Genomic DNA, 19577 nt, shown 5'->3' on the forward strand with positions numbered 1-19577 from the left:
AGCTGTATATATTTATATGGGGGCAGATTTTGATTATACAGGGGGGAGCTGTATATATTTATATGGGGGCAGATTTGTTTTATATTGGGGGACTGTATACTTTTATATGGGGGCAGATTCTGATTAAATAGGGGGGAGCTGTATATCTTTATATGGGGGAGATTCTTTTTTTTCTGGGCTGGAGCTGTATATATTTATATGGGGGCAAATTCTTATTATAGGGGAGCTGTATATATTTATATGGGGGCAGATTCTGATTACACAGGGGGAGCGGTATATATTTATATGGGGGCAAATTGTGATTATATAGGGGGGAGCTGTATATATTTATATGCGGGCAGATTCTTTTTTTTCTAGGAGGGGTGTGTGTATATATTTACATATGTGTGGCTGTATAAAACTGGGGGGCTTCTAAATATAATAAAACTGGGGTGGGGAAATCTACCGTAAATATGGGGCATGTAAATAATTAAACCAGGGGTTGTGCTATATGGGAGGCTGTATATAGTCAAACTGAGGGGGATCTTAATATGGGGGCAAGATATTAATTAAACTGGGAGGAAATATATGGGAACTGTATATTTAATTGGGGGGGTTGAATAACGAGGCCTTTAAATATATGAGAGCAGGGCTTTATAAAAATAAATTATATATACAGTATATATTCATTAATTAGGGGGTGCTATATATTTACATTGGTCAGGGGGCACTGTATATAAAATCATATGTAACATAACAGGGTGGGATATATTAGGTATATGATATAATAGATTACTTTGCATCATGTAGACCAAATGTTGGTATATATATATATATATAAAAGAAGGGATGTTTTATATGTGGGGAGAGTGCAGTCAGTTGTGTTGTGAGGGGTATATATTATTTAGGAGCACAGTCTTGTTATCCAGGAGACTTTATACCGTAAGCGACTGTGGTATTTTTAGGGACGCCGGGTAGAGATGCTGCATGGTGCTGAAGATATCTGGCGTGAACTCAGCAGTGATACTTCATGGATTGGAGAACCTGGAATAAAGTCCTCCTGATGGAAGAGATTGTCATCTATAAGGTACTAGATGCCACTAATGAATCCCAGAACCTGTAGCCAGTCACAGTGTGTCAGGGAGCTGCCTGGGGGGGATGTTACTTCTTAGTAAAGTTTTTAGCATTTACTGAACAGGGAGCGGTGGGGGGGGGGGCAACATTTTAATATTTGCCTCAGGCAGCAAATATGCTAGAATCAGCCCTGGGCATATCACCCAGAGAAGAGGAAAACCACCCCTTTGCCCAAACCAAGGGTTTCTTCACCTTCTGTTTTGTTTGTGGGTGGGAATAAGAGGGTGGCTAGTGACAACCTACAATAGGTTACTGTGGGTGACAATGTCACAGTGGGTTTGAGAGATACCAGTGCAGACGTGACCCTTGTGCACCCATCACTTTCATCCAAGGGAGGACAATCTGGCATTGGAGACCTCATCCCAGCCCTGTCCATTGTACGCGTGTGCCTGGATTGGGGGGCAGGTAGAGGGATGATGGACATGGGGGGTAATGGATAACCTTCCCACCAAAGTTTTGTTGGGGACTGATTTGGGACAACTAGTGTGCAAATATGTGCCATGGATGCCAAGGAAAACCCTGGCACACTTGGTTCCACACGTGAGTTGGAGTGTTCTGCCCTTTTTTTGGGACTATCGGCAGCTGAGTCTAGCACATGGTCTTGGCGACATTCCAGTGACAACTACTGAGGATCATCGGAAAACATTTTCCAGTTCCAAGTTGTTATGTTTTGCTTCTACCCAAGACACAGCAAGGTGAGCAGCCCCACTGTGGGACCCTGATTATTCACTTGTCGTGAGGTATTACCTTAGGTGAAGCCCTCTCTCTTTTCCATTTTGTTTTGTTGTGTATTTTTGCAGATGACACCAAGCTGTGAACAGTAGTGTAATACAGTCTATGGAGGATGCTAACTTGGACTTGGACAAACTGAGTGTTGGCAAATGAGGTTCAGTGTGGATAAATGTAAGGTTATGCACCTGGGGCTAATAATCCAAAGGCAATAATCCATTTAGTCCTTGGGGGAGTAAATCTGGGAGAGTCCCTTGTTGAGAAGGACCAGGGGGTACTAGTAGATCATACATTGAATAACAGCATGCAATGTCAATCAGCTTCCTCTAAAGCCAGTAGGATCTTGTCATGTATCAAAAGTGGTATGGACTCTCAGGATAAGGATGCAACTGTACAATGCATTGGTTCGGCCTCACCTGGTATATGCTGTCCAGTTCTGGGCACCAGTCCATAAAAAGGATGCCCTGGAGCTAGAGAGAGTTCAATGTAGAGCCACAAAAATGATAAGGGGTATGGAGGGTCTCAGTTATGAGGAAAGATTAAAACAACTAGATATATTTAGTCTGGAAAACAGACAACTCAGAGGGGACATAATTAATTTATATAAGTATATGGTCTATATATATGGTCCAAATCCATGTATATGGTCCAAATCCAAGTATATGGTCCATACAAAAAATATGGTGGTAAGTTGTTTCAGATTAAATCAAATCAAAAGACGAGGGGGCACTGTCTCCGTCTGGAGAAATCAAGGTTTAATCACCAAAGGCGACAGGGCATTTTTACTAGGAGAACTGTCAATCTGTGGAATAGCCTCAGGCGCTGGTCACAGCAGGGACAGCTGAGAGCTTCAAGAAGGGTCTAGATGACTTTTTAAACCTAAATAACATTGGTGGTTATGTTATATAGAATAGTTTCCCCTAAATCCCTTCCTTGGTTGAACTTGATGGGCATGTGTCTTTTTTCAACCATATAAACTATGATAACATACATTTTTGACAATTTTTTCTTCCCATACTTAATTCTAAAAAATCTTTGATATTTCATGGTGCATAGCATTTTTAAATACTCATTTTTTTAAATTCCTTTGCTGCGTGTCTTTTCTGTAAATAGGGGAAATACTCATATATATAATCACCTTTCTTTTCCAAAATATATTATTTTCAAATTTTTTTAATTACACCAATTGTATATTTTCCCATATCGGAGAAAACTCTGCTGTAACTGACACTCCCAAAATTCTTTTATAAGTGTTCCAGGTTTTCTGTAGCATTATTAATGTTGGCAAATGCCGAACATGCTTCCTTCCTAATGGTCCTGCTTCTAAAGCCCAGAAGATGTTTTCATGGTCCCCTCCAATCTTTCCCAGAATAGAATCAAAGATGCTTGACTTCCTACATTCTCCTATATACTGTACAGGCGGTCCCCTACTTAAGGACACCCGACTTACAGACAACCCATAGTTACAGACAGACCCCTCTGACCTTTGGTGAAGCTTTCTGAATGCTTTACTATAGTCCCAGGCTGCAATAATCAGCTGTAAGGTGTCTGTAATGAAGATTTATTGTTAATTCTTGTTCCATTACAACAAAAAATCATTAAACTCCAATTTTCACGAGGGCCAATTTTTTTTTTGTCTGGATCTACAATTACAAAGTATACAGTTTCGACTTACATACAAATTCAACTTAAGAACAATCCTCCGGACCCTATCTTGTACGTAACCCGGGGACTTCCTGTACTTGTGAGGCTAAGAGTTAATTTGAAAAAGATGGAGGCAAAACTCATCCTCTTTACTTATTTTGACATAAAAATTCCTGCTTAATCTAAACCCTCGACCTCCCCCATAACAATCTATTCATCATTGCCCATCTCATCCCGCAAAAAAAATGTTGTCACATGGCCCCAATAACGGCCCCAGCAGCAGGATGCTCTTTCCCTTCTGTGCCTCCCTGTGCGCCCATAAAGGGAGTAACGGCCACATGTGGGGGGTCTCTGTACTCGGGAGAAATTGTAGAACAAATTGTATGGTGGGTTTTCTTTTTTATCTTTTGGAAATGTGTACATTTTAGGGCTAAATGAACGTATAACCGACACAATTTGACCATTCTAAATCTCACCTCCATTTTGATTCAATTACTATGGGAAATGTTATTCAGCAACTTATTTGGGTGGTAGATCTATCTTCCTGAAAACGCAATGATTTTGAAAATGGCAAATTTTTTTTAAAAAGTCATCTTTTTTTATTTTTTTTGTAAATAAAAGCAAAACTTAGACAAAATTTACCACTAAAACGAGGTACAACATGTGGGGAAAAAACAATCTCAGAATCACTTAAGTAACAGTGTTCAAAAGTTATAACCATATAGAGCGACGCAAGTCAGAATCCAAAAAATGGGGCTGAGCCTTAAGCTACAAAAAGGCTGTGTCCTTAAAGGGGTTAAATGGAATCTCCCATCAGGAAGGTAATATTTACATGGTGAAGGTTCCAATAGCCTCTGGTAAACTGCCTTTGTCATGCATCTGAATAATTCCACTGCTATTTGATTGTTACTTTAACTTTACCTGGCTCCCTGCCACCAGCATGTGTTAAGTCCCGGGGGAAAGGAGGGCAGTTCAAATGATATGAGAATCGCTTGTGACAGTGAGCTGATAAAAAAAAGCAGGGGAGCAGGTGAGAAATTAAAGTAGGGGAAGGCATTGAGTGCTCTTTGAGACTCACCACAGACTGCTGGGAGTCTGGCCAGGTAATGTTAAAGGGTTATCCCGGAAATATGACCGTCTGATACAAAAAACTATGATGTTATACATAAATATAATAAAACTATATAAATATAACATTAGTCACAAAATGAAGCTTAAATAGTTTGATTTTAAAGATTCACAAAATTTTATCCAACATCCATAGAAAGAAAAAGCGGCACTCACCGATCACATGCAGGAAAGCTTTATTGTGGAAGGAATCAGGACAAGGGTGATGCACGTTTCTCTCTGAGAGCGCTTTCTCAAGCCTCGGACATTGCGAGATCTCGGGACGCAGGTAATATACCCGCCCCGAGCGCGCGTAGTCCTGGCAACGAGACACAAACATAAAAGCACACAGTATCATGGGTGAGCGTTTAAGTGCTGCACATCTGAGCCGCAACCTTCTCGGCTTATTTATGTTTGTGTCTCGTTGCCAGGACTACGCGCGCTCGGGACGAGTATATTACCTGCGCCCCGAGATCTCGCAATGTCCGAGGCTTGAGAAAGCGCTCTCAAAGTGAAACGACTCATCGCCTTCCGTGGCGTGCATCACCTCTGTCCTGATTCCTTCCACAATAAAGCTTTCCTGCATGTGATCGGTGAGTGCCACTTTTTCTTTCTATGGATGTTGGATAGCCTTCTGTTGTGGAGCTTGGGCGTGCACCGTGCAGCAGTACTTGTTTGTTTGCCGGTTTTCTTGTGTAGCTGTTGATGTCGGACCTGGACATTGCTGCTTGCTTGTGTTCAGGTGGTACCAGTCACTTTGTCTTTATGGTTCCTATTCATAAAATGTTATGGCCTCTCTAAAGCATGTCTGTAACTGGAAACTACAAGTCCCATGATCCTTTAGTTCTCAGTAACTCCTCCTCCCTCTTATGCTTTGCTCCTAGTGATGATCTCCTAGTGATGAGCTCCTATTGCCATCCTATTATTTGTTACTTTTTACTTGTGATTCTTTTCAATGTTTAATTGTGTTCAAATGTGTATCATGTGTTTAAGTTGTCCTCCCATTTCCTGGCTCAACAGTGTGTACAAAACAATTTCCCGACAGGAATCAATGAAGTCTTATTGTACTTTATTGTATTGTATCGTGCTGTATTGTATGATCAAACTGTTACCATCGTAATGATGTGTGTAACTGCCTTCACTGCGCCTCACTGAGATGACGTCTCTCCATTGAACATACTGGATGCACTGCAACCAACTGACTACAGCCAAACATAGTGGTGATCACATGACCTGCCCAAGCAGGTGCAGAGCATGTGATGTGGACATGTAACCAGCTGCCATCTTCTGTCCTGTGATTTCTCTGCATGGAGAAAATCAACAAACTGATTAAAGGGCCAGTAGAATTTAATTATTCATTACAGTGTATGTCCACAGTAGGGAAATAAAATTTTAAATAACAACTAATATTAGCTTAGACAACTAATATTAGATTTTAAGGACCCATTTGTGAATTATGCATATTCCTGGAATACCCCTTTAAAGAGACAATTAAAAAGCACTGAAATTATTTAGATGCACCACAAAAGCATATTTAAAATCAATATGCAAGAGATTATTGGAACATGTCATCATGGAAAAATTACCTTTCTGATGACAGCAAATTTATCACTTTGTTCTATATCCATTAAAATTCTTCTTACCATGCTTGCTTGGCTCAGTCTGTATTCCATAGTAAGAACCTCTTGCAGTGTTAAGGAAGATCCATTTTTCAGCTGTCTAAATGTTATTTTCAAAGATGTTGGGGACATTTTTGAAAGTATCTGTTAAAATCAAAATACTATGTAAAGTCACAGGTATTTATAAAAGGTTACTAAAACATTTTAAAAAAAACAACTTGCAAATTTGAAACAGTTGTTTACCTTTTTCAAGTTAAAAACACTAGCTAGAATGAAACAACGGCTGGTGTGAAACAGGGCGGCTAAATTTAGCAAAAGAAGGTATACAGAATCTCACATCCATGGTTCAATGAAAAGCTCTTTTGCGTATTAATAATAATTAGGATTTATCTGTACTCAAATGCTTCTTTTTTTAATAAGCAGTAAAATTGCTTTTCAAAAATATTTTATAAATATTTGCAATGTCAATCCATCACCATTTCCCAGGTTCAGAGACAGAGGCAGAGTGTGCATGTACTTTTGCAAAGTGTCTTCTACCTTCAGCTTTGCCTAAACCAAGTAACCTAGAAACACAATTCTGTAGTCACATGTGTTTCTAGGCGATGTTGCAGAGTTTACTTTCTGTCAGCACCACACAGACCTTCTAGGACAGTGGTTCTCAACCTTTCTAATGTTGTGACCCCGCAATACAGTTAAGGAATGTTGCAGTGACCCCAAACCATGTACAAGACAATAACGACTATAATACTGCCCCCTATGTACAAGACTATCACTACTATAAAACTGCCCCCTATGTACAAGGATATAACTACTATAATACTGCCCCCTATGTACAAGAATATAACTACTATAATACTGCCCCCTATGTACAAATCTATCACTACTATAATACTGCCCCCTATGTACAAGACTATCACTACTATAATACTGCCCCCGATGTACAAGGATATAACTACTATAATACTGCCCCCTATGTACAAGAATATAACCACTATAATACTGCCCCCCTATGTACAGGAATATAACTACTATAATACTGCCCCTTATGTACAAGAATATAACTACTATAAAACTGCCCCCTATGTACAAGGATATAACTACTATAATACTGCCCCCTATGTACAAGAATATAACTACTATAATACTGCCCCCTATGTACAAATCTATCACTACTATAATACTGCCCCCTATGTACAAGACTATCACTACTATAATACTGCCCCCGATGTACAAGGATATAACTACTATAATACTGCCCCCTATGTACAAGAATATAACCACTATAATACTGCCCTCCTATGTACAGGAATATAACTACTATAATACTGCCCCTTATGTACAAGAATATAACTACTATAATACTGCTCCCTATGTACAAGAATATAACTACTATAATACTGCTCCCTATGTACAGGAATATAACTACTATAATACTGCCTCCTATGTACAAGAATATAACTACTATAATACTGTCCCCTATGTACAAGAATATAACTACTATAATACTATCCCCTATGTAAAAAAACATAACTACTATAATACTGCCCTCTATGTACAAGACTATCACTACTATAATACTGCCCCCGATGTACAAGGATATAACTACTATAATACTGCCCCCTATGTACAAGGATATAACTACTATAATACTGCCCCCTATGTACAAGAATATAACCACTATAATACTGCCCCCCTATGTACAGGAATATAACTACTATAATACTGTCCCCTACGTACAAGAATATAACTACTATAATACTATCCCCTATGTAAAAGAACATAACTACTATAATACTGCCCTCTATGTACAAGACTATCACTACTATAATACTGCCCCCGATGTACAAGACTATCACTACTATAATACTGCCCCCGATGTACAAGGATATCACTACTATAATACTGCCCCCGATGTAATACTGCCCCCTATGTACAAGTATATAACCACTATAATACTGCCCCCTATGTACAAGAATATAACTACTATAATACTGTCACTATGTACAACAATATAACTACTATAATACTGCCCCCTTGCTGTGAGGATGTGTGTGAGCTGAGCTCCTGAGTCTCTGCATGCCTGGAGCTAGTCCAGGGCGGGGGCCACCCTGGGTGGGGAGATTCCCCAGGCAAACTCCCTAAAACTTTCTACTAGGGATGCAAATCCCAATGTGACTAACAGTGAAGTTTGTGGACAGAATGTTGATTTAATGAAGAAGAAGAAAGACAAGGAAGTGAATACAGCAGTGAAAGAAGCAAGTTCCATGTCCAGCCAGCGTGGAGGAACACAGGTGTGAGATCAGCAGCAGGTGCACAGCCCCACACTCCTGCACCAAGACAGAGGAGAACATCATTGGAAAGACAAACCTTGCAAGAAAACCTGCAGTAGAAGGATGTTGTGTCCAGCATGGCAGATCTACGCAGAGGTCCTGGATAAAAATGCTGTAGTACCACAGGTCCCAGCAGAGACTGTGCAGCAGCAGGACAGTGGACTTCCATCCATGCGTCATGGCGATGCTGTGTCCCAGGAGAACTTTGCTGTTGTGGCAGAGACTGGGGACGTTGCTGGACATATTGATGTGTCTGAGGGGTCGGGGGATGGAGGGGACAGATGTGTCTGGAAGGTGCAGCCACCGGAGGATAATATACAGGTGGATGGGGGGCAGGGGGTTGTACAGGATGATGTGTGTGACTTCCCTCCTCTAACATCGAGTCCCCCAGATGAGTCAGGTCTCTCTAGATCGGACCCTCCCCCCAATACCCGGAGTGAGCCCGGGTGCTCCCTCCTTCACCTCCGGCGCACACTACTCCTGGCAGGCGTTAAAGAGGAGGAACATGGTGCGCTTTAAGACCCGAGGCGCAAAGGATGATCTCCCAGATAGGAGGTTTGTGGTGCGGGATCTCCTGTGCCGCCAGATGGGGTTCACGCCTGATGATATCCTGGCGGTCATCAACCTTCCAGACAGACAGGGCTAGGATGTCAGCTTTAAGCTCAAGTCTAGTCTGGACAGGTTCTGTGATAAATTCCCCCGGCTCAGTGACTCTGACGGCTGGAATAAGTTTACGTTTGTCCCCATATCCAGGCCAGGTACTGTGGTGGTTAATATAATCTTCTGGAATGAGTCAGTTCCCCCTCAGGATGTTCTAGTGTGGCTCAGGCGCCATTGTGATCTGCTGTCAGACTTCACTAAGAACAGAGACAGTGACGGTATCTGGACTGGGGGGTGGTGGATGCTAGTAAAGCTGAGCCAGTATAACAACGTCACCCTACACCTCCCCATCTCCTTCTTTATAGGGAGAGAGAAAGGCGTCTGTTTCTACCCAGGGCAACCACGGAAGTGCTTCAGTTGTGGGAGGATTGGTCACGTGGCCAAAATATGTACTGTGATAAAATGCAACCTGTGTGGGGAGGTCGGTCATCTCAGTGCCACCTGTGAAAAGGTCAAGTAATCTATGCGGTGAGATGGGCCATCCACACAAGGATTGCCCAGAAGCATGGCCCAACACCGCCAATTGACTTCTCAGATGATGAGATGGTACAGGAGGCAGATGCCTTGGAGGAGGAGGCCTTGGTGTCAGGGCAAATTCTGACTAGGTGGGAGGTACAACAGGGCTCAGGTGATACAGTACCGGCACCTCACCAGTCAGACAGTGCTCAGGGGAGTGTGGAGATTGTAACCCAGGAGCAGCCTCAGGCAGCCACCTCTGTAACATCTACTGAATATCAGGAGGTGAAAAAGAATGAAAGGAAGAAAAAAGACAAATCCTCCCATAAGCCTGAGGAGTACAGTGCGGGGCCTAAGACCAGGAGAAAGTCCAGTGGTGATAACGGGGTCATGGTCCTTTCCAACCGGTTTGATGCTCTTTTAGAGTGAGATGGTGATTATGAGCGAGAGCTTAAACATATTGATAATGAGTGTGAGGTGGACATAGGGGACCCTCCAACTAAAAAGAAGCCCCCTTCTGAAGATACCACTGTAGAGTCAGATATGGAGACAGGTGGAAGAAAGGAGGACTTTGACTCTGACTCATGATGATGGGGATCACTGCTCTGCTTTTTCTCGTTGTGATGGCTGGATTCTCTCTAAAAGTTGCTTCTAGCAACATCAACAGTATTAAAGTAAGAAGGACTAGACACGCTGTATATGACCACCTGAGATATCTGGTCATCTTCCTGCAGGAGACCCATCTGACCAACTTAGGGCATCTCCGTGAGGTTGAGCGTGAGTGGCGGTCTGGTCCTTCTTACTGGTCACTGGCTGTGGAGCCGTACACTGGGGTCACCATATTATTTCCCACCACAGACGTGACTCTACAGGCTGACGAAGGTTGCTATGGGGAGGTGCCTGGTGCTGGAAGTGACCATCCATGGTAGGCGGCTCCGGCTGATCAACATCTATGGCCCACAGACAGTGACACAGAGAATCCAGCTGTTCAATGAGGTGCACCAATATCTTTTCACCTCAATCCCTGTGATAATGGCGGGCGGCTTTAATGTTACCATGACATCAGGTGACAAGTCCTCAGGCAGAGCAGTAGTCAGAGACTCCAAACTCCTATGTAACATCATATCACAGGCCAATTTATGTGATGTATTCACCCTGGATGGTAGGACACCTAAATACACATACTCCTGTGCCGACAGACAAAGCAGGATCGATATGGCATTTGTCAGTCCCTCAGAGAATGTAAGTGGGATGAGCGAGAGAGTTGTCCCATATTCTGACTATCTGGCCTTATTGTTTTCCATGAGAGTCTATAACCGCTGTGATATTGGTCAGGGGTTATAGAGACTTAATTCCAGCATCCTGGATGATGTCTATGTCCAGAATTGTGCCCACCCCCTTTTTCAGGACCAGTTCCAGAGACAAGACTTCTATGACAACATATCTGACTGGTGGGAGAACGTCAAGGAGGAGATCAGCAAGGAGGAGCAAGTACAGCCAGTATCTCAAGCTGCGGAAAGAATTGGAGTCACTGTATTCGGCAGGAGGGGGGGGACAAACATAAAATTGATGACTGAAGTCTGAAGTAAAGCAGTATCAGTACAGCCAATCCACGCCTCTGGTTATCGAGAGAGATTACAGGAAATTTAGCGTCCTGGATCCATATGAAAATTGCCGGAAACGCGTGGCCAAGAAAACGATCACAGGTCTCACTGACTCCCAGGGAGTTTTACAGGAATCTCGGGAGGGTATCCTGGGGGTGGTGAGATCGTACTATGCTGAGTTATTTCAGAAAAAGGTTTTGGATAAAGAGAAAATGGCTCAATTCTTGGAGGAAACTCCTGACACTAGAGATTTGGACTTTTCTCCTTTGACAGCAGGAATAACAGAGGAGGAGGTTAAACAGGCCATTGATAAGTTAGGTCTGAGGAAGGCACCAGGTCCTGATGGGATAACAGCTGAATTTTATAAGAAATTTAGAGACCTCCAATCCTTGTAGATGTGTTTACCAATTGTCAAGAAAATCACCTGATGCCTCCATCCATGAGAGTGTCCTCCCTTATTCTGCTGTCTAAAGGTAAGGAGCCTAGTGACATCAAGAACTGGAGGCCGATCGCCCTCTTGAATGTTGAAGATTCTGGCAAAAATTATTTTCTCTAGATTAGTCTGTTTGTCTACGGCACTGTTGGCAGGCTCTCAGTACGGCACAGTAAAAGGGCGGAACATCTCTGGAGCAGTCATCTCTAGTGTGGGAGATATGTTGTAGGTCTGGACCAGGCTAAAGCCTTTGACAGGGTTGACCACGATTATCTATGGGCCACTTTGTCAAAGTACGGTATTCCAGGACAATTTATAGATTGGCTAAGAACTTTGTATAGAGAGGCGAAGAGCTTTCCTCTGATTAATGGTTGGCAGGGGAACACTTTTGAAGTAGAGGCAGGGGTGAGACAGGGCTGCCCCCTGAGTCCACTGCTGTATGTGTTTGCCATAGACTTGTTTCTGCAATCACTGCAGTGGTGTGATTTTCAGGAGGTGCCGGTCCCCCATTGCTTGCCTTTGGAGATACTCGCCTAAGCGGATGGTGTCACTGTGGTGATATCTGAACCTCATGAGGTGGAGATGTTGTCTGCAGCCATCAGAAGTTACTCAGAGGCCTCCGGGTCTCTGGTCAACCTTGAGAAGAGTCAAGCTTTCTGGACATTGGATGCTGCTCCTGGCTTTGATCTGCCACAATTCGCCATGGCCTCCATGTACCTCATTATAACCATCATAAAGTATTATCACTGGCACAACAGGACCCGAGTCTCCATACACAGCGAGTCCTTCCAGCACATGACCGCAGTCACACCCATCATGTCTGAGCTCAGGGGGATCCGATCCATAGAGATTGGGAAAAGAGATGGGAATAGAAAGTTTTAGAGGAATTTATGTCAATAGTGATGCATCATGTAATTCTGGTTATTTCTTATTTTCTTTCCCCTTAAACCAATGATGGACATTTAAGTTATTATAAATGAAATTTTGATGTATGATTTCTTGTATATTCTGATAAGAATGTAAAATGTATTTTGTTTGTTTTTTACTAATAAAAATTGCCCCCTATGTACAAGGATATAACTACTATTATACTGCCCCTATGTACAAGAACATAACTACTATAATACTGCCCCCTATGTACAAGGATATAAATACTATAATACGGGGCGTGGCCTGGCTATGGAGGAGTAAGGAAGCAACCTTACTTAGCTCCCGGGTTTAGCCAGGATTCCGCCACAGAATCCATACCCATCCTGCCTGATTCCTCCCCACATGGGTCCCAGAAAGAGGGGAACAGGGCCTGCCGCCCCAACCCCATCGAGGCCCGTACCGAAGGGAATACACCGGTACATGGTCCCTCAGGCCTCCCAGGACACGCGGCCTCCGCCAGCGGACGCGAGGGACCTGATTGATCTGGCCCCCCCGGACAACTTACCTCAAGGGTCCATCCTCACAGCCCTTCCCTGCTCATCGGGAAATGGTCCGCAGCCAGCAGAGGGACTCGATGCCGGGTGCCCGGAGCGGCAAGGTGAGCGCGCCATAATGGCGGATGTCGCGGCCTCCTCTCACACTCAGGCGCTGGGCTTGCACTTCCGCTGGGTCTCCGAAGCACCGCGCACACTGTGCTGGTGCTGCTCCGTCCTCTCCCGACCCTGCTCCGGCTCCAGAAGACATAGAGGTGGCCGCCGACGCTCCGGTGCTGAGGGCCCTGAGCGGGAACTCAGGACTGAACGGCACATGCCTCACTCCAGTCCGGGGTGACACCTCTCCACAGCACAGCCCTTCTGCAGCTCCAGCGGCGACAGGTGAGAGGCAAATCCCCCCTGAGGTTCTGGACTTCGATCCGATAAGGGTCTCACAAGTGCAGGAGGCCACAGGAATCCACCCAGGGAAGGCCACAGACCTATGTCCCTTGACCCCCGAGTTCTACCCCCCAGGCACTGAGGGGGCCACTGCTTATGGGTCAGCAGCAGCTACATCCCCCCTCCATGCAGGGTTATACCCAAGTGTGAAGGTCCTGAAGGCCCCTCCGCTGAGCGGCGAGAGAGGCTCATCGCCCCCACACCTACCTGCTAGCACCATCAGGGGTTCCCCGGGAGCCTCTCCGGACTCTCCCGGAACCTGGCTTCAAAGTGCACCGATGGCACAGTCTCCTGGCCCTCCAGAGTCCTCCTTATCAAGGAGCCCGCGTTTATACTACAACAGCACCCAGGATAGTGATCCTGATCAATCTCTTGGTGAATCGCCCACAAGGGCAGCTTCAATCTCCCCGCAGCCTTTTTCAAATTATCAACGCAACCCGCTTGAAGCAGGTGTGCTGGCAGACATACGGGCCCTCCGCAACCATATCAGAGCCATCCCAACCAGAGAGGATATGGAGAGTTATGTGGCTCGCCTTGAACAATCGTACAGAGTGGAGATGGCCGGCCTGCGTGATGAAGTCCAACAGATTGAACAAAGAGTATCCACCAACGAGTCCTCCTATCGCACCGTTACTGAAAGACTCACAGCTCATGATACACAGATCTCTCTTCACTCACAACAAATCCTGGCCCTCTCTGAGCAGATGGATGACGCCGAGAATAGGGGCCGTAGGAATAATATCAGAGTGCGGGGACTACCAGAAGCTATTGATAACCAGCAGATTGACAGTACCCTCAGAGCCATATTCAACAACATTCTTGGGGTACCTGTGGACTCTCCATTAGAGCTCGACAGAGCCCACCGAGCTTTGGGCCCTCGTCCAAATGATCTGTCTCGACCTAGGGACATCATCTGCAGAGTCCATAGATACCAGCTCAAGGAGCAAATTATGAATAGAGCACGGGAGGCCGGCAGAGTACGCTACCGGGATGCAGAAATTCAGCTGCTGCCTGACCTGTCTCACCTAACACTTCAGAAGCGCAGGGCCCTTAAGCCCCTCCTGAACATCCTACAGGACAGGAATATACCATACTCATGGGGCTTCCCGTTTCGCCTCCAGGTCAGGCGCGACGGCCTAACAACAGCACTTTGTCATCCTGGAGACCTCCCTGCATTCCTTGCTGCTCTTAATTTGCCGGATGTTCTTATATCGGACTGGCCCTCTTTTCTCCCACCCAATCTACCCTTCCAACCACCAGGGCCTCAGAGATTCCCTCGCCGGAGGGGCAGGAGACGCTCTCCTGACAGAGTAGGAGATGACGTCCAGGGTCCCCCCCAGCCGAGATGAGGACTCTTTGCCTTTAATTAGACTTGCACTCACCCTCCAAGACATCTTGGGTCTCTACCCCCCTATTCAGGAACAGTGCCTCCGGTCCTCAAACGTATCCTTTATATTGGCCCATTGTTGGCTGCCTTGTTATATAATTACAACGTTGCACCGTTACATTGATTGCTTATATACATGTTCGCTCCGCCAGTGTTTTGTTTAAAGTAAGGCATGGATAATTGTACATTGTTGTTCTTTTTTCTTGGCGGTCCCTGGCCCCCGGGGGCGCCCTGCATAGACAGCTCGTTTCCCAGTGGGCCCCACGACTAGCAGGTCTACTCGTGGTATAACCTGACCCCAATAGGCTCATTTCTGTCGTTTTCGTCAGAATTTGACCCTAGAACCTTAGCGGCCTTTGAAGCTGCCTTATTATTGTTTTATTTGTTGCTTTTGAATCCCCTTCCCCATCGTTTGTCCTTCCTTGAATTTTTCCTACTGTTGTCCCCCTACCCCATTGTTACCCCCCCCCAGTGCTCACCTATCAGTTTAGGACTGAGCTCATTTCCTTGCACTAGACACGATTATGGCTCCGATCACTTGTTACTCCCTCAATGCTAGGGGGTTGAATATTCCTCAGAAACGCAGCCAGATATTGTTCCGTATGCATAAACTGAGGGCCGACCTTCTATTCCTACAGGAAACCCACTTCCGCACCGACAACATACCCAATCTCAGGGATAGATACTATACGACTTGGTTCCATAGCACTCACTCTGGGGCTAAATCCCGGGGGGCATCTATTGCTATCCACAGGCGCCTACAGCATGAAGTTATTGACTCCCAGACTGACCCCGAGGGTAGATATGTTTTTGTAAAAATAAAGCTATGGGGTCACCTGCTGACGCTGGCTTCAGTGTACCTCCCTAATAGAGATCAGATACGAGTCTGCCGCAGATTTCTGACTAGGCTACGGGACTTCTCGGAGGGCATAGTGGTTATGGGGGGGGACTTTAATTTCCCGATGGACCCGACTGTTGACTGCTCCATGGCACGACCCTCTCTGGCTCCAGCCCAAATGCGGAAGCTAAGTAAAGCCTTGTGGGAATCACAACTAATAGACGTTTGGAGAATCCTCCATCCGCAGTCCAGAGACTATACTTACTATTCCCCGGCTCATCGGTCTCACAGCCGACTGGACATGTTCTTTTTGAGCCATCATGCCCTTACGCGGAGGCCCGCAGCGTCAGTGGCTCCTTCCTTGTGGTCGGACCATGCCCCGATCTCTCTCGCTCTAGATATCCCAGGCCCATATGCCTCGCCATGGCGGTGGCGTCTTAATGATAATTTGCTCAAGGACTCTGTTTGTCTTGCGGACATTCGTAAGCAAATTGCCGAGTTCCTTACTACTCACTCGGGACAACAACCTCCACTTCCAATACAGTGGGAGGCCCTCAAGGGTATGCTTCAACTTGTATTTATTAAGCACGGGGCCCGTCTGAAGCAGGAGAGATCGGCCAAAACCCTGGCACTTTTGTCCAGGATTAGTACCCTAGAACAGGAGCACAAAAGTGGTGGGTCCCAGGCGGTATTGAATGAACTCTTGAATACCCGTGAGGAACTGAAGGAATTACTGAACCAGAACTACTTGAGGTCTATGGATAGGAACAAGCGTTTCTTCTATGAGTATTCTAACAAGTGTGGGAGAGCCCTGGCTAGGTACCTCCACCCCCGTACGACTGGTACATATATTCCACAGGTTAAGGACCGCTCAGACAGACTGACTCACGACCCCACCGAGATTAATAAAATTTTTCAGAGCTACTACGAAAGTTTATATAACTTGCAGGGCCCATTATCTGACTCGGCTGGGGCCATAGAGCTGGAGAGAATACAAGCGTACATTAAGGATAATGCTCTTCCGAGACTAACTAAAGAGGGTTGTGAGGACCTGGAGACTGACTTCTCTGAATCAGAGGTAATGGAGGTCATCAAAACCACGCCAGCGGGCAAGTCCCCAGGCCCCGACGGTTTTACTCCCCGTTTCTATAAGATATTGAAGACTGACTTAGTCCCATTCTTGACACGTATGTGTCACCACCGCAATCGTTACAGGCTTCTATTTCCGTGATCCCCAAACCCGGTAAAGATCACTCCATCTGCGCCAGCTACCGCCCAATTTCCATTATTAACATGGATATAAAAATACTTTCTAAATTAATGGCCAACCGCCTGGGGCCTTTACTTCCAGCCGTTATCCACAATGATCAGGTGGGCTTTATCCAAGGGAGGGAAGCACGCGATAACACTAATAAGACTCTGCTTCTTATTTCCAGGGCTAAGTCGACTAGACAGCAGATGTGCTTGCTCTCGGTGGACGCAGAGAAAGCTTTCGACCGTGTACACTGGGGTTTCCTCTGGGCCTCACTGAAACAGCTGGGCATTGGCCCTCGCTTCCTGGGCCTGGTACAGGCTTTATACTCGGCCCCCACGGCCCAGGTCCGAACTAACGGTATCCTGTCTGGTCCCTTCCATATTAAGAATGGCACCAGACAGGGCTGCCCCCTATCACCTCTCCTGTATGTTATAGTTATGGAACACTTGGCTGTTGCCCTCCGCCGGAACCCTAGTGTACACGGTCTTCAAATTGGAACACACCAGTATAAGATGGCCCTTTACGCGGACGATCTCCTTTTATATGTCTCGCAACCTAGAATTACTCTCCCCAATATTTTGGAAGAATTCACAAAATTCGTCTCCCTTAGTAATTTTAAGGTAAATCTCTCGAAATCTGAGATCTTAAATGTTTCCCTCCCTGGGGCTGAAGCGCTCCATTTGGCCTCTCAATTCCCCTTTAAATGGAAGAGCTCCCACATATGCTACCTGGGTATTGATATCTCAGCAGACCTTTCCTCTCTGTATGCCCTGAACTACAAACCTCTCTTAGAGAGAACTCTTAGCGACCTCAGCCAGTACCGTGGCCGCCACCTTTCCTGGTTCGGCCGGGTTAATGTCTTAAAGATGGACATAATGCCCCGCTTTCTGTACCTTTTTCAGACATTGCCGATCCGACCCCCCAGTTTTTTTTTCTCGAAACTCCGTAGTGCTTTTCGGAGGTTTATCTGGGGAGGCGGTTCTAGTCGCATTAGCTTCTCCGTGCTGTCCCGAACGAAAGCTAGGGGGGGAGTGGGACTCCCTGACCCACGGCTATACAATACAGAGACTAAACAGTGGGCCCGGCTGGAACGCGATTTAGTATCTCCTACGCTACACTACCTTCCCTGGATCCCGGTTAACTCTAGGCCACCGGACCTCGTTCACTCACTATTCTCCCCATACTTTTTCTCCACGTGGGACGGACTGATGAGCAAGAGTACATTACTCAGGATGGGGGGCCCTTTGACTCCTTTATTTCATAATCCTGCATTCCCACCTGGCGTGGGTAGACAGCAATTCCTCTGTTGGGAGGCCTCTTCCGGCACCCGTCTGGGCCAGATTGTGGTCGATGGGACCTTACCCTCTATGGAGTCTCTGAGGGCCTACCACCCTGATATTTCACTATCATGGCTAGAGCATAGACAATTAGCATCATACATAGCGGCCGACCCTGATCGTACCGCGTTCGGGTCGTCTCCCACGGCCCTAGAAGCATTCAGATTGTCCTCCTCACCAGCTCATGCTCTTCCAACCATATACGGTCTGTTGCTGGAGGATGCCACTCCAGGTAGGCCAAACTACATTGGAGCTTGGGAAACAGCTCTCTCTACGGAACTAACAGATGAGGAACTAGATAAGGCCTTTCTATTCTCGCACAAAATGCCACTTCCATGTAGTGCTCAGGAAAAGAACTATAAAATACTCTCCAGGTGGTATAGATGTCCCTCGTGGCTTCATAGAATTTTTCCCGAGATTTCAGACGTGTGTTGGCGATGTGGTGCGGAGGTGGGTACTCTGCTCCATATATGGAGGAGCTGTCCGATCCTCCAGCCGTTCTGGAACAAGGTCTTTGACGTCTACCATCAGGTTACCGGTAAAAGTGCCACTCCCTCTCCTCAGTTAGCATTATTGTCGATTATACCCGGTACCATCTCTACCATCAAAAAAGGTCTCCTTCGCCACTTTTTAACCGCAGCTCGCACAGTCATTCCTAGACATTGGAAGAGCCCTCATCCACCTACAATAGTTGAATAGATTCAGGAGCTTGGGTTTATTCGTAGAATGGAGGAGTTAGTAGCTAATGACTCAGCAGACCCGGGCAAGGCGAACACAGCTTGGATCCCATGGGAAACATTCTCGAACTCTAAGGAACTTCACGATCTCCTATCATCGCTGGAACCCGATCTTACAAATCCTCCACTCAGTATGTGTATCCCCTCCTTTCCTCGCACCTTTCCCTCCCCCTTCTTCCCTCCCCCCCTCCTTTTCGTCTCCTTTTTCTCATATTATATGTACATGTTTGTTAGTTTATATCCCCCCTTTTTTATGTGACCATGTTGGCCATATTGCGATAATTACTCTGTACAAGCTGTCACCTTGGGGCTTCCTATTCATTGTAATACAAATTAACTCCAACCCCTAATCTACAACTTACCATTACCAAATGTTTTCAATATTTCTGATTCTGCGTGATCAGCCTCTTACAGTTATTTCCTCATTATATTGTATTGTACTGTTATACATTTTTGTCTTGTCTAA

The 19577-nt window shown here is 45.6% G+C and overlaps 1 protein-coding gene across 1 annotated transcript in view; it reads right to left on the reverse strand.

The window, feature by feature from the left end:
* LOC140076143 (3-hydroxyisobutyryl-CoA hydrolase, mitochondrial-like) overlaps positions 1-19577 on the reverse strand; it is a 222309-nt gene that overhangs the window by 39475 nt on the left and 163257 nt on the right. Inside the window, exon 6 of the mRNA XM_072122650.1 lies at positions 6237-6356. Coding sequence (XP_071978751.1) covers positions 6237-6356 — 120 coding nt within the window. The remainder of the gene's footprint in view (positions 1-6236; positions 6357-19577) is intronic.

This window comes from Engystomops pustulosus, chromosome 8 (genome assembly GCF_040894005.1).
Source record: "Engystomops pustulosus chromosome 8, aEngPut4.maternal, whole genome shotgun sequence".
Lineage (NCBI taxonomy): Eukaryota > Metazoa > Chordata > Amphibia > Anura > Leptodactylidae > Engystomops > Engystomops pustulosus.